Source organism: Archocentrus centrarchus, unplaced genomic scaffold (genome assembly GCF_007364275.1).
Source record: "Archocentrus centrarchus isolate MPI-CPG fArcCen1 unplaced genomic scaffold, fArcCen1 scaffold_24_ctg1, whole genome shotgun sequence".
Taxonomy (NCBI): Eukaryota; Metazoa; Chordata; class Actinopteri; order Cichliformes; family Cichlidae; genus Archocentrus; species Archocentrus centrarchus.
This window is the reverse complement of record NW_022060254.1, coordinates 6,207,900-6,223,599: the sequence shown is the minus strand read 5'-3', so window position 1 is coordinate 6,223,599 and position 15,700 is coordinate 6,207,900. Positions and strand designations below refer to the sequence as shown.

At 43.7% G+C, this 15,700-nt stretch overlaps 1 protein-coding gene across 1 annotated transcript; it reads right to left on the bottom strand.

Annotated features, from left to right (window-relative positions):
* Nucleotides 1–1,747: 1,747 nt before the first annotated feature.
* LOC115775649 (uncharacterized) lies at nt 1,748–15,066 on the bottom strand. Its single transcript, XM_030723120.1, has 8 exons — nt 14,589–15,066; nt 12,434–12,475; nt 12,084–12,353; nt 11,763–12,005; nt 11,481–11,666; nt 8,566–8,628; nt 4,061–4,152; nt 1,748–1,846 (listed from the first exon to the last, which is right to left on the bottom strand). Exons 1-8 carry the CDS (start codon nt 15,064–15,066, stop codon nt 1,748–1,750), a joined length of 1,473 nt encoding a protein of 490 aa, XP_030578980.1.
* Nucleotides 15,067–15,700: the final 634 nt, after the last annotated feature.

Here is a 15,700-nt window from a genome sequence, read left to right as displayed (position 1 = left end):
TGTGCTTTAAAATATATTATAATGTCATGTTTGTTTTCATGTTGTTTTTAGTTTTAATCAATAGGTTAATAACCATAGGGGTGTTAAATTTTTCACATCTGAATGGTGTGAAAAAGGAGGGAGTTGTTAGGGATTATTTTTTACTCAGTGAATAAAGGACAATTGTTTAAAGGTAAACGCCAGTAAATTAATTAATAAACAGTCGATCAACCAAATAATTAAATAATACATTAGACAGAGAGCAACAGATCAGAAAGTTCTAGACTAACTTCTCTTTTTCAGAGCATCTTATCTTGAGGTCCAGCCACAGAACGTACAATTAAAACATCACCAGCGTCACCATGTTCTGTTATTAATCTGGACAAGATTTCTTTGTATTGATCAAATTAGAACATCAGGAAGAAGATGTGCCTATGACTGAGAGGAATCTGAGTCATGAAAAACCAGCTGGAACAAGACTGAATGACGAAGGTCAACTCATAGCACCCAGAGATTGTTTATGCTGAGATAACAGGAGTATAAAAATGTTTTGGTTAGACAGGAACACTCAGAGAGAGAGAGCACACTCTTACTCTGAGTCCCCACATGGCCATGTGTGTATTTTCCTGATACTTTAATACATTAAATGTCTTACTTTTTTAATTAAAGTGTTTCGGGTGTCTTCCTTTACAAAAAAAAACTGTTTACCTGTTTTTAATATTTTAAACAGTTTACTTTTAGAGCAGTTGGTGTGAAAGGTTAACCACTTCAACTTACTAACAGCTGGTTTATTTGTTCTAAACTAAAGGTCAGATAATTTACATTTGGTTTTGTACATTTTGTTCTGACTGTTTTGATTTGTAACTTTCTTCTAAATGTTGTTGTATGGGAAGGCGGTCCTTTTTCTAGCTGTGCATCAGAAGTGTGTTTCTGTAGTAGGTATAACTACAAACAGGGTGAATTTCATGGCTTTTCGTAAGTTTTGGACATATGAATAGGTTTTCTGTGTTTGTTTTATGTAATCGGGGGAACTGTATACACCAGGGAAAACAGAATCATATTAAGAAGACAGAGGAAGCAAAACAGAATACAAACCACAAGAGATAATGGACTGTCAAAATAAAACAGGAAATGACTAAATACAGAGACCAGGACTAAGAACTAAAGACACCTTAACTTGACACAGAAACCAGACAATCAGAGAAACAAAAACCAAATAGAAACATCAGGTTGTCAGGAAGACAGAGGGAACACGTGACTAAACTAAGAATCAAAACAGAATCTGAATGTCCAGAAAACAGAAAACACTGGGTCCTAGACCCAGGACCATGACACTGAGGGCCTAAAATGGAGGTGGCCGGATGCCTTTGGTGGTGGTGGGATTTGGACATTTCTCCAAATGCTCTACAAATGTTGAAAACCCACCACAAAGTTTTGTGGTATGTATGTCTTGCTCTCAGCGGAGATGGACCCCTTGTTTTTCCTCTCCCCAGCCTTCCTTATTACCCTGCTTTGCTGCTTCACTATGCTTTAGAGCCTCTCTTCAAACATCTTCCAAACTGGAAATTAAAATGGATTTGGTCAGCTGGTCTCTCAATGCTATTGATCAAATTTTCACCACGAGGAGATTGGGAAAAGGAGAACCCTCTTTCCACTTGTCCGACTGACATACCCCGCTGGCTACATTATGGATTCCTGTGGAGAGTGGACGATAACATGCCTGGCTGTACTGTCGATTGACGGCGTGGAGGACGCATATATATTTGGCTCATTGATACCAGGATTTCTCCTGATTGGACTTGGGGATACCTGGCTTATCATGACATTTGGGAAGTCTGGGCAGCCGTTCCGGCCTTGGTATGGTTGCCTGTGAGGGAATGCAGAGCAGTACAACTCAAACTCAGTATATCTGGAGCTGAATGGATTAAATCTTGGAGAAGTTGTCAGTCTCTGTGATGAGGAAGGAACCAAGAAAATTCAGATGATTGGAGTTTCGCCATTGAGAGTTTTCCAGTGAGACTGTAAGGCAGTCAGCAAATTAATCAGAGACAGCCTGTAGCAAAACAATTGTGATTATCTGTAGTTTGGCTCCCTGGCTGGCCTTAAACAGCCGATAATCTCATTTCTTCTCCTGGAAGTTATGTAAACAGATGCTCTACTCCCCCGACACCACTCCTGTGTGAACTGATATCCACAGACCAAGCTGCTGATGAACATTCCACCTCTTATCAGGAACTGTTAGCTGAGGGGGGAGCCGGGTCTCCTCAACAGTAACCTGAACCCACTTCTCTCCGCTGGCTCCATTCCATCCCCGCCCACCCTAGCGCTCCCATGCAGTATATGTGCTCACTACGCTATGCAGAGGTTTTTTTTTTTTCTTTTACAGCCTCATACTGTGCCCTGTGGGGCATAGTAAAGATTATTTTTTTTCTCCTCACCCACCCTGTGTTCGCTATTGTTTCATCTCTTTAAACGGCAGCAAGGCCACAGGCACCTATCTCCCATGTTTGTCTAACAAACAATAATTAACAATAATTTCCCCTTGTGGGAAAATAAAGTGTCTATCTATCTATCTATCTATCTATCTATCTATCTATCTATCTATCTATCTATCTATCTATCTATCTATCTATCTATCTATCTATCTATCTATCTATCTATCTATCTATCTATCTATCTATCTATCTATCTACTTCCCACTGTCACCAAGTGCTTTCTCATAGGGGTCGTTTTGACTTTTGGTCTTTCTCTGTAATTATTGTAGTGTCTTTACAATAGAAAGCACCTTGAGGTGACTGTTTGGATTTGGAGCTCTGCAAATAAAATTAAAGTGATCTGACTGTGTATGTATTACAGAGGTGTCTTTGCCTTTAATAATAAACGGTCAAAGTTTCTCCAGAGTACTCTGATTTGATAATCGAGAGAGGAGCTGGCAGCTGTGTCAGTGATGAGAGTAATGAGAGAACTGTGAAGTGAATGAGTAAATACTTGCAGCATGTAGAAAAGCACTATGTACAAACCATAGTTTTTGTTGATGGAGCCAGAAAGTACTGTGCAAAAGTCATGAGCCCCCCCCCTCATTTCTTTATATTTTGCTTCCAGGACCTTCTTGTAATTTTTAAAGTGGTCTTCAGCAATAGTTTTCCAGACTTTCTGAAGGTCCATCAAAGTCCTTCTTTGGACATTGCTGCATGTTCTCTCATTTTCATTTCAGTCCTTTTACCATTTTCAGAGGGATTTTTTTTGTTGTTTTTTTTTTTTTTGGTTTGAGCTGCTTCTCACTGATTTATGAATCACTGAAACATAAAGAAGTGTCTAACCCAAGTGATGAACCAGTGTTGTGTCTTTCTATCACAGACAGCTGAGCAAAGAAGCAGTGTTAAATGGGCTCTTTAGGCTCTTTGTTCCCAGCAGCCTGTCACAGAAACATCATCTCTGCTTTCATAGAGGTGCTCACACTTGCTGACCAATCAATGGACTGCATTTGATTGACAGCTGCTCCTTCCCCTCTTTGTTGTTGTCATGTGCTGAGGCTGCATTAAGTCATTTGAGAACCTGGTGAGGACCAGATGATTTTTATTATGTCTTGATATGAAAAACCTTATTAATAAAAACGTTTCTGTTTCATGTCTGTACACTGAGCACATAAAAGCTGATTGTAACAATGACACAAGCCTACAGCAGGAGCTGCAATAAGACATCCATCAGAGTTTAGGAGGAGCGTGGATCAGCGTGGTGGTGTGAAGCTCCTCCATCAGGCTGAGTGTGTCCTCAGTTTCCTGTCAGAGACAAACATCACTGATTCCTGCTGTTCACCTCTGACCTTCACACACACACACACACACACACACACACGTATGTAAATGTTACCTGCTGTCAATGAGGAATACACAACATCGCCATCAGTCGACTGCTCTGTAACACACAGTTAGAGTATAAAACATTAGACTGTGTGTGTCTGTCTGCAACACCACTGTTTTAATCTTTGTGAGTTCAGTCATGTCTCTAGCTCCCCCTACAGGCTCATGGAGGAACTATAATGTGAAGTTGTTGAAATTATTTTGAATTTGGTGATGAATACGTTCCAGAAGTGGTTGTCATGGTTACCTGTCCTCCTGCCAGCTTTCTTCTTATTGTTGAAGACCACCTGACCATAGGTGACCTCAGCAGGACCTGAAGACAGAAATATGAATTAAGTACCTGCAGCTTCAGCTCTGACTCTCTGATTGGTCAGATTAGGACTCTCAGAGTTTCATCATCACCTGTTTCTCCATCTGAGCCTCAGCAGCAGTTTGTGAAAGATACACAAAATGTGAATTTGATCCTTTGATCATTTACCTGAACATGAAGAGATTCAGTTCCACATACACAAAGTGCCCCCACCTCCAGTGGCGGTTTCTGATATGGGCGACATGGGCAGCCGCCCAGGGCGGCATTTCATCTAGGGCGGCATGACCGCCCCCCTCCCCCCAACGCATTGCGATCCCCGCAGCAGCGCCTACCGCACTGCTCCACTTGTGGGATAATGGGCGCCCTCTGCCTGCTGTGTGTTGCATGTAGCTTTCTGCCATGGTCTGACAGGTTGTAACAGAAGGAAAGGGGCAGGCGGGGGATTCTCTCTCTGTTTCGCTGTCACTGCTTCACTCGATCGTCACACACACAGCGCTGCCCCGCCCCCTTCTCCTCTCAGCCTGGGGTGCGAGTCGAGTGAAGCAGTGATGGCGTGAGAGTGACAGTCAGCCGGGTTCATTCATTCATGCCTGTACAGTTTGGGCCTGGTTACAGCCAACAGTAACCGCTGAATTATAAATAAAGGCGACTTTTGCTGGCAGTCTCTCGCCAAACCTTTCATCCTCACTGACACTGCCGTATCAAGATTAATGCGAAGTGTATGTCCTAATATTGAAAAGTTTTGCGAGATCTCGCAAAACTGCCTCTTTTTTTTTTTTGTCCTCCCATGTTTTTTTCCCCATGTTCCACAGAATGAATCTGTGCATCTAATAAAATTAGATGCACACAACTGATAGAGCACAAAGCACATTTCATTTATAATACTGTAAATATGGTCATTAATTCACAGTATTTGTGTGAACCTGAATCCTAATGAAAAAAATAACACAAATACGAATCTAGACAGTTTGGACAAATGTTGGTGGATGGTGCAGTGTTGCCAGATTGAGCAGCTTGTGAACACATTGGGCTGGAAAATTATATAGATATATCTATATAATTGTAATATTATATAGATATATAATTTTACAATAAAAACTTCCTAAAAACCTACCAAATATGGTGAAAAGCAGCCAAAATTTTAGCAACTCACCCAAAGCTTGTATATTTACCTCCGCCAAGGAGGTTATGTTTTCGGTCACGTTGGTTTGTTTGTCTGTTTGTCAGCAGGATTACTCCAAAAGTTATGAACGGATTTCACTGAAATTTTGTGGAGTGGTTGGAAATGACAAGAGGAAGAAGTGATTAAATTTTGGTGGTGATCCGAATCACGATCTGGATCCAGGAATTTTTTTAAGGATTCTTCAGTATTGCGGGATACAGGCAGAGCCTTCCCCTTTAAGAGACACCACCCACTTTTCTCTGCCCCGTGTGTGTGTATGCGGGCTAGCGTGGGAGACGAGCGCGAGGGAAAAAGTGTGTTCGGTGGCGGTGGAAAAAGGAATAAAAGTTCTGTTGCTAAAATCCTTCGATTTGCTGCATTTCTCCACCTTGCTGAAGCTGACCCACATGGATGAGCAAGTTAGTTACCAGCCATGAGCCAAGCGAAGTAGAGACCAGAGGTCTCCCTACTACGGCTAGGAGCCGCGATCTGGTCGAGGTCACACACTATTGCGGGATAGGGGGTTATTGTTGTCTGGGAAAGATGAAAGATTATTTCAAAGTATTTAGATACACGTATTACAGCGTCAGTGACCCTATGGCCTTGGCGGAGGTTTGCGCTCTCTGAGTGCTTCTAGTTAAATATATATCACACCTGGTGCTATTAACATGAGTTTCAATGGAGGTTTTGTTGTGTTGGGCTGGCAACTGTCAGTCAGATCTGACAACCCTGGGGATGGGCGGTGGTGATAACCTATTCAGCTTCAGTGCGAATTACGGCAGATGGAAAGGAAAAGGTCAAAGCCATCAGGTGTGCAGTTTAGGAAAAAGAGAAAAGAAGAAGAAAAGAAAGAAGCAAAGATGAAGGTAAGCAGAAGCTGTGTAATATTTCAGTTTCTTCCATGTTTTTTCAAATAAAATTTAAAATAAATTCTGAGTGTGCCTGTGATAGTGGGGGGACCTTCTGTTAAAACATGCACCACACAGCAGGTGCTCATTACCCCCCAAGTGGAGTAGTGCGGTAGGCGCTGCTGCGGCGATCGCTATGGGGGGTTGGGGGGGGGGGGGGGGGGGGGGGCGCCGGCGGGGATGCTCGCCCGGGGTGCCAAACAGGCTAGGACCGCCACTGCCCACCTCCCCCTGAGTCACTGTTAGTGATGACCCCAACCCTCAACCTGAACCTTAACCTCATGTTTTAGAGACAAGCAAAGAACTTTTTTTTTAATTATTGAGTTTTAATCATTATTGATCTAAATGTTTTTTTTATGGATATTGATGTAAATGCTTTTCTATGCTGGGAAAGGTTTTTTTAAAAAAGAGTGCAGCTGTGTTCAGCAAGAATGAAGAGGATGAACAAACTACAGATGAACCTTCTCCAGCTGTAGTTTTGTTCTAATCAAACCTCTGGTGAAGTTAATCAGACTGAACGTGGTGGGGGGGGGTGAATTGTCTGCTAACTCATCAAATTTGGTGCTTTCTGTGTTTCCTGGTTAGATTCAGAGAGGATGGTATCAGGTCTTGATGAAGCTCTGAGGAGTTTTAAGGAATCTTTGTGAGATTATGAAGCATAAAGCAGCAGGAGTCATCCAGACATGGAGGTAAACTGTCAGAGAGCTGCTCCTCTGCTGCAGCTGGACTCTGTGATCGTACCTGAGACCAGACTGACTGTTTGATGCTCTCTGTCCATACATGACCTACACACTGAACCACCTTCATCACCACCATCATCATCACCATTATCATTTTCATCATCGTCATCACCATCATGACCATGATGATGATCATCATCATCTTCACCATCATCATGATCACCAGTTTTCAGTTGATTTGTTTCTTCAGTGTGAATCCTCACATCAGAGTAGTGTTGGGATTTTTTATCACACCAATGCTGAAATTTAAAGTTATTATTCCTACTTCTATTTATTTGCAACTAAACTGCTTTCTACACTGTAATACTGTAAATGCATACTGTGTGTCTAAAAGTAGTCGGAGGATTTGAGGCCTGTTGGAATTGCTATTGTTCATGTTCAGGGTCCCAGAAGCTCTGCTACCCCTCACTGCTTAGGGGTCTCAGCACATAAAACTGCCCTTCTTGCATTCATGTGTGGAATACCAGTTATCTTGTTTGCTCATTTTTCAGTTTATACTGTGATAAGGATAAATCTGTCCAGTAGACCTAGCTGTAGGATATCTTGCCTATATAGCACAGCCAAAGATTCTGAAAATGCAAATCAAGAAAGTGTAAATCTGTCTAAGCAACAAGTCTAGGGGCAAACTGGGCCCCACTTTCTCCCTCATATCTGGTCTGTGTAAGTGTGGGCAGTTGTAAATCCTTCTCCAGGAGTACCACAGGATGACCACAAGGAGGTTGTTTCTGACAGTTATTGTGATGAATTTTTCTTATCTGATGATGTATTAAAAATGCTCCGGGATGTTTGCGCTTTTCTAGATAGTATGAGAAGATTAATGAGACCCCCTAATTTATGCTTACAAAGTGCAGACTCAGCACAAATCTTAGACAAAGGAAGGGAAAGAGTATAAATACCACGGTTAGAAGAGGAGTAGAAGAAGAAGAGAAGATGTAGCGACCGTCTCTGTCCGTGTTGTCTGGTTTTTCAGTAACTGCTAAGGTTTAACCTCCTGGGAGGGCTTTTTTGCTTTCTGTTTTTTGTTTTTGTGTTTGTATATTTCTAAGAACCAGTAACGTCTTGCAACAGAGCTCGCTCATCTTCATGGATCATTTGGACAGTTTGATTTTATTTGGACTCATATTTAATCTCAGCTCGGGCTCTCCTCGGTCAGAGGGAGTGATGAGGAAGCCAAAGCATGATCAACAGGTTCTTTCTTCTCTGTGTGTGTGTGTATCTCAGTCTTCACTATGTTACTGTGTGTCTTGCTTTTTGACTTTGCTGTGTGTGTAACTAAGATGTCTAATAAACAGCCTGCACAGAACCTGTTTAACCCTGTGATTTGCTGGTAACTATGGTTTTAGTTGGGTTTTAATTTGCAGCCAAAAAGGAACATGGAGACCCCTAAAAATAGATCCAACAATAGACAATGTGGATCAGCACACACACACACACACACACACACACACACACACACACACACACACACACACACACACACACACACACACACACTCACTCAATTCTATAAATGTTCAATCAACACAAAGTTTCAGGGAATACATGTAAGATTGTGTGTGTGTGTGTGTGGGGGGGGGTATTTTGGTTAGACCCTCTTACAGCCTACCTCTCTGCCTGGTGGTGACTTCAGCATAAGTCACATCTACAGGAGGGGAGGAGTCACTCCTTCCTGAAAAAGAAGGAGGAAACACAGAAGCACATTAACATGAATAACCTGTTATGGAGAAGTGAGACTGTCCACAACCTTCTGACCTTCTGACTGCAGTCTGCAGTGTTTCACTGTGGAGAAGAAGTGAAGCTATGCTAATAGTTAATCGCTGGCTAACTGCCTGCAGTCATTTGTTGTAGTTTTCAACATGGCTCATACACGTCTCCTGGGCAATCCCAGCTCATTCGTCTTTGGAGGCAAAGAAAACAAAGAGGGCCACACAGTCCAAACAAAAACAAGAAAAACACAAGGAGGCCACAACAAGCTGGAAAAAACAGTCCAAATATAACACAGGGAATGAGGCAAGACAGTTCAGGGGGGTCTGCCAGGAAACCCACAGCACAATACAGACAGTTCAGGGGGCCTACTGTGCTCCCAGTGGCGGCGGCGACTTGGCGAGGAACGTCAAGGCCCCCAAATGTGCAGGCTGGGGCTGCCTAAGTGATAATTTGGATGTATTTGGTGGTGGTGAGGATGATGGTGACAAGGGCTCTAACTAAAGTTGTGGCCCTGATTGAGACTGCTATTACAGCTGACACTGGAGGCCCTGACTGACCAGAGGCTGAGGCTGACCAGACAGGGAAGCTGACACTGGGGAAACTAAGGGGACCAAAACTACAGAGGGAAGCTGGGGCTGCAGGGGCTTGGAGACTGCTGCAGCGAGTCCTTTCTTATTTATTTATTTATTTATATATATATATATATATATATATATATATATATATATATATATATGCTCATATTACATCTGTCCCTCCAATTTTAATAGCACTGTAGCTTTCACATAGCCATACACATTCTTCCCACCCCATACACTCACATACACCCAACACATCACCCCAAACACGTTGAGTGGGGGGGAGGGGGCGGGTATTCCCACATCCTGGTTTCATGCACCCTGCTTGGGGTAGGGACTGGCTAGTGGTTCAGGGATGGGTTGGCTGCTTCCTTGGGTTGCCGCCGGCTTTGTGCTGTTACCCACTCACCCACACTTAGTGTTCATGTACTGTCCGTGTGTGTGTGCATGAGTGTGTGACTGCCACATATGTATGTTTGTGTGCGTGTGTGTGTGTGTGGACAATTGGCCGTGGGTCTGTGGCTTGCTGAGCCTTGGCTCCTCTGGGAAATGGGTGTGGAGGGCAGGAGTCACCCCTCCCTACTGCTCCCCACTGATCATCACTACCACCCCTGGGGTGTGGGTGCCTGTGGGTCCTAGGATGCATGGCTGGATGTATTGGCATGGCTTTCGGCCTGCTCCCTTGGTGGTTGTGAGCTTGGGGTGGCTTGGGCCTTTTTGGTGTGTGTGTGTGGGGGGGGGGGCTCTGCTGGGTGTCAGGTGATTCTCGGGTGCCTAGGACCTCGGGGCTGCGTTCTCGGCTCGTGCTGGGGGGGCTGGCCTATGGAGGGGTGGGCTGCTCATTGCCTCTGGCTCTCTGGGCTCTTGCCCTTTTACCATGGGGGCTCCATCTGAGGTCTCCCTCCTTCCTCCTCTGGGATGTGCGCACGGTTGCCATCAGAATGTGTGACCTAGGGTCTTCTGGGCTCCTGGTGGGCCGTGGATTTCCCGGGTCCCCTGGGTCCTTCCCTGTTTGCCTTGGGATCCTGAGGGGCCTGGTTGCGGCTTCTTGCCCTCATTACTGAGTACGTTCCATGACAGAGGTGTATACACACACATTACTACAAACCAAAGCTAGATTGTGTGTATGTGTATATGCATGTGTATAGACACGTGAATATGTGTATGATTCTGTATCTATGTTTCTTTATCTAATTTTCTGTTTTTTCTCCTTAATTTTTTTTCTCTTTCCTCTTTTTTCTCTTTTTCTCTTTCCTTCTCTCTTCTCTTCATCCCTCTTCTTACCCGTTTTATCCTGCCTCATATATATATATATATATATATATCCCTTGTGTTCCCATTCTTTAGTCCATTTATGCTAAAAATGGTGGTCGGATGAGGGTTAAGTTTAATTTTACAAGAATTTCAGATTTTTTTTTTTCTCACTTGATTTCATGTGGAGTTAAGCTAACTAAAACTAGGAAAGGATATATGCCCATTCAGTGGGTCGAAGGTATCAAAACAAGCAACCACAGTAACGGCATAAAAACCATATCCTGTCTCCTCACCACCAGCACAGTATAAAAGATCTATGATCACAGCATACTGTGACCACAGGATGCAACATGTGCACATCATCTGTCTGCTTTCTGTTGACAGAGAGTGCAGAAAGTTTCCACTTCACATTTGAACTACATTTAAAAATGGACATGCTTTAAGTGAAACCTCACAGGTTTGTTTAAACTTCACTGTAGATAAAAAAGCCTTCATGTAAAATAGAAATTAACCCCAGAGCGAACATGACACTAGAACCCAGCTAAAGATGAATGAATTAACCAGTTAATACTTAAATACACTGTAAAACACACAGAGTAAGTTATAATAAAGAACTCTAAAATCTAAACTAGCTAGTTAGTAAAATCTGAAATATTAAGAAGCGGTTGCTCTCAGCCTGCATTTCAGTTCAGCAGCCAAACTACAGAGTTCTTCCCTTGGCTGTGTCATTTCCTCCTGTCTTACATTGCTGTCACTCTGCCTGGAACCAAATGCACCAATGTGAAATGGCACAAAGTAAACAGCTGTTTCTTTTTACTGATTCAGCATCTGAAGCTGCTGAAACTGCTTCCAAGAGCCTTTCAGAGGAGGCTTTAGAAATGTGATCCTGCATGTGACACTGTTTGATTCTTGTATGCTTTATATGTTTGTACGAGTGAGCACACAATCCACACTGAACTGTTGAGTCTGACAGACTTCATACCTTTTAGTTTCCTGTAGAAGATCAGAACTCCAACCAGAACCAGAAGAACCACAGAAACCAGACCTGCTACAACTGGAATGATGGAGGAGGAGAAAAGAGGAGGAGGGAGGGCTGTGGGAGAAGAGGGAGGAGCAGAAATACCAGGAGAGGTGCAGGCTGTGGTGCTCTGTACATGAGGAGGAAGAGCTGTAGGAGAGATGATGAAGATGGTTCAGTCAGTTTATTATCAGGTCAGCAGATTAGTGCTGGTCTTTAAACAGGAAGTGATCTCAGTGTGCTGACCTCTGACCCTCAGAAAGCTCTGAGGAGATAATCCAAATGTATCAGTGGAACATGAGTAGAGACCTTCATCAGACTGCTGGATGTTAGTGATGGTGTGCTCTGATTTACGTCCAGATCCAACAACACTTCCATTAAAACGGAAATAAGCTGCGACTGTGTGAAAATCCTTACGTCTGCAATGCAGGGTGATGTCACTTCCTGTCCTCACAGGAAGTGCAGGGATCTCCAGGATCAGAGAATCAGCTGACCAACAAAGACACAAACAGAGTGATTCAGAGACAGAGTTCCACCAGAGAGACAGCTGCAAACATCTGTCTGTACCTGAAACACTGATGGAGACTTCATCGCTCTGCTGTCCAGAAGAGTTTTCACAGAAGTAACTTCCACCAGAGGAGACGGAGAGATCCAGAACACAGGAGGAACCATCAACCCTCCCAAAGCCTGTAGCTGCTCCACAGTCCTCAGTGAGTCGTCCTCTGGTCCTCTTCACTGTCCATCCATCAATTGTCTGTCCATCATCAACACAACTCAGAGACACTGAAGAAGATCCTCTGAAGAACTGCTGAAGGTTTGGACTGACAGACAGAGAGACTGGAGGACAGACAGACAGAGTAAATGTGTTTGTGTCCTTGTTGGAGTCTCTCTGATTGTTTTCTCTTCCATCAACTCACCTGCAGAAACAGTCAGTGCAGACAGCAGCAGCACACACACACCTGCAACAGGACAGAGATCACTTAAGGTCAGAAGTCGCTGTGGATGAATTACTTTAATTTATGAGAATACAGTCATGAAATGTAACATAGAAATGACTCAGCAGCACTGGGCACCAGCATGTAGACTGCAGTGAGTGAGAGGAGCATGGTGTAGAGGGATTTGACAGTTGTAAATTAAAACACTGCAAACAGGAATGTGTGTTGGAAGGAACTTGTGTTCTGTGGTGTCACCATTAACAGATATTAAGACATGAAAGAAAAAGCTTTGTCCTGGAAAAGAAAATTGGCAAAGAAATTGATAAGGAGTAGGGGTTGCACGACTTTTTTAAGGTTGAAGTCAACATGATAAAAGTCGAGTCGACAGCGACTAGTCGCTATGATGTCATACAAACTCGAGACACGATGCTTTGCAGTAACTTAAAGGCTTTATTACCCATATTCACAGATAAAACATTTGTTGTGCGAAATTCTGTTCCCCCGTGAGAATCTGTTCCCCGTGTTGGGAGAGCGCAGCCAGAGAGGTGGATCCGACAGTCTTCACGGCACTTCTGATCAATTTCTTGGTAAAAATCTTTTACCGTGTTTATTCCTCTCATCAAGAACAACACCTCCTGTGAGTATGAAAACATTTGCTCTTTATTTGCCAAAGTTACACAGGAGGAACCAAATATTTCAGCCATCCAAAATATTTGGTTCCCCCTCCATGATATGGGAACAAATTAATTTACCAGCAAGTCTCTTACAGTGTCATTTTACCGAGAAATCGATCAGAAGCGCCGTGAAGACAGTCCGATCTGCCTCTCTGCCTGCAGTTCATACTCCCGACACAGGGGGAACAGATTTTCATGGGGAAACAGAATTTCGCACAACACCAGAACAGCTAAATACCTTCTGCTGAGTTTTGCCAATCAGGGAAATCTGTCCTGATTGCTGGCCCACCACTCCAGCGGGTTCGCCATGGTGGGAATCTGCGGTAGCAAATAAAAAAATCACGGACCTCTTCTGCAGCAGTGGAGAAGTGTGCTGCTGATCTCCTGTCACTCTGGTAATGTGGCCCAAAAAGGTGCTCAAAATCCTTTCAAGTGACTGTGCATCACAGTCGTACTTTTGTTGTACTTCAGCACAGCTTTGCAGATTTGGCATGTAACAGTAGTTGAACCAGAAGAGTCATCTTTAGTAAAATACTTCCACACTGTTGATTTTCTAGCTGTTTGCGAAGACTCGGCCTGCTCCTCGTCCTCGCCTTCCATCTGTTTGGAATCCATTTTGTTGCCAGCAGTCACGTGACTGCGACTAGTCGATTTGAAATTTTAAAACTCGCAAGATTTCCTAGAATCGACTACTCGACAAGTCGACTAGTTCATGCTACCCCTAATCAGGAGGAAGAAAATCCCTTAGAAAGACCCAGACCCCCAGCACAGAGGTCAAAGGTCCTTTCATGGAGGCAAAGAATAATAAGGTGGCTCATATAGTGGTGAGACTGATGTGTTAGTCATGACTGATGTTGGCTCTTCAGCATTAGTTAATGTTAAAATGTTATTGGTCATCATAGCTGTGACTTTAACAGACTTCAAACTTAAAGTGAACTTTATTGTCAATCAAACCATGTAATAGTACATTACACAGAAGACTGAAATTTCATTTCTCCAAACCCCAAAATGTGCAGTATTAAAAACAAAAATGACACACAACATAGACATAGACATAAAATGTAAATAAATAACAACAGATCACACAACATAAGACAGGCAGTGGGGATACAGTTTCCAGGCTAACACGGTGTACCAAAACGTAGTCAGGTTGAGGTATGTTACTCGAGTGCAGTGTTAATAGTACAGGTGTACAACAATACAAAGTGCAATATAGCAAAGTGCAAAGTTCAGAATAGCAGCATGGAGATAGATAAGTTTTAGTAAACTTGTTATGTTCCTGTGCAAAAATGAATTTGCATGTGCATAAAAATAGTATTTTGCACACGTTGAGTCTGCTGTTTTCACAGTCTGCTGGTCATTTTATGCGTTTTCATGAGTGAGTTGAGCAGCTTGATGGCCTGTGGGAAAAAAGCTATTACTGAGTCTGGTAGCCCTGCAGCGCATACTGCTGTAGCGCTTACCAGATGGTAGGAGGGTAAACAGTTCCTGTGAAGGGTGTGTGTGGTCTTTGGTGATGTTGATGGCTCTTTTCTGGCAGCGGGATGAGTATAGGTCCTGGATGGAGGGTTGGGCTGATCTGGTGATCTTCTCTGCTGTTCTCACCACCCTCTGTAGGACCTTCTGGTCAGCAACAGAGCAGCTGCCATACCAGACTGAGAGACTGCTGGTGGTGAGTTGCAAACTGGGGTGCTGATACCTACTGAGTTTGTTTACCAGGTGTTGTGGAATGACAGTGTTGAAGGCGGAGCTGAAGTCAATGAGTAGAATCTGCACGCAGCTGTTTCTGTTCTCCAGGTGAGTCGGGCTGTGGTGGAGTGCTGTTGCTATGGCATCATCAGTGGAGCGCTTGGGACGGTACACAAACTGGAGATGATCAAATGTGGCAGATAGGCTGGATGTAATATGAGCCTTGACCAGCCTTTCAAAGCACTTCGTCATGATGGAAGTGAGTGCTACGGGCCGGTAGTTGTTCAGTGATGTGGTTGGATATTTCTTGAGTAGGTGTTGAAGACATCAGTGAGAACACTGGTCAGTGAGTCAGGACAGTCTCTAAGTACACACCCAGGTATTTTATCAGGACCAGCAGCCTTCCTGGGGTTCACCTTTTGAAGGGTCCTGCTCACGTCAGCAGGGTCCAGTTGGAGTGTTGCATTGTCCAAACTGGCCTCTTTCCCACCAACAGGGTTCCTTAACCATTAGGTGGGTTTTCCACCACGGAAGCACTCGGTGCTCGGCCGAAAAATGGGTTCAACTCTGGCCCCGCAAACTAGCTGGTCTCGAACCAAGAACGCGTGACGAAAGCAGCAGAAGGGCGTGACTCTGCTGTCTCAACATCAAGTTTTCTACCATATTACATGTGTATTACATGAGAAAAGTGAAGCGATTTTCACGGCTGTGAATTAGGTTGGGCTCTAAGGCTGAACTTGCTGCTTTGTATCAGTTCATATCACAGATAAAAGGACGCAAAGTGCGTACTTGTCGTCTTGCTCTAATCGCTGTCTGTGTTTCCCTCTGTGCTGCACACAGATGCTGCTCTCACGCCCTGGTTCAAGTTGGCCCTAGCAGTTCTGAC

What these genes read in the sequence shown, in the direction of transcription:
- LOC115775649 (XM_030723120.1), bottom strand. Translation starts at nt 15,066, where the DNA reads ATGACGAAGTGCTTTGAAAGGCTGGTCAAGGCTCATATTACATCCAGC. An exon ending in TGCACTGACTGTTTCTGCAG is followed by an intron (nt 12,354 to 12,433) that starts GTGAGTTGATGG and finishes TCTGTCCTCCAG; the next exon opens with TCTCTCTGTCTGTCAGTCCA. An exon ending in ATGACAACCACTTCTGGAAC is followed by an intron (nt 1,847 to 4,060) that starts GTATTCATCACC and finishes ATTCCCTCACAG; the next exon opens with GCAACCATACCAAGGCCGGA.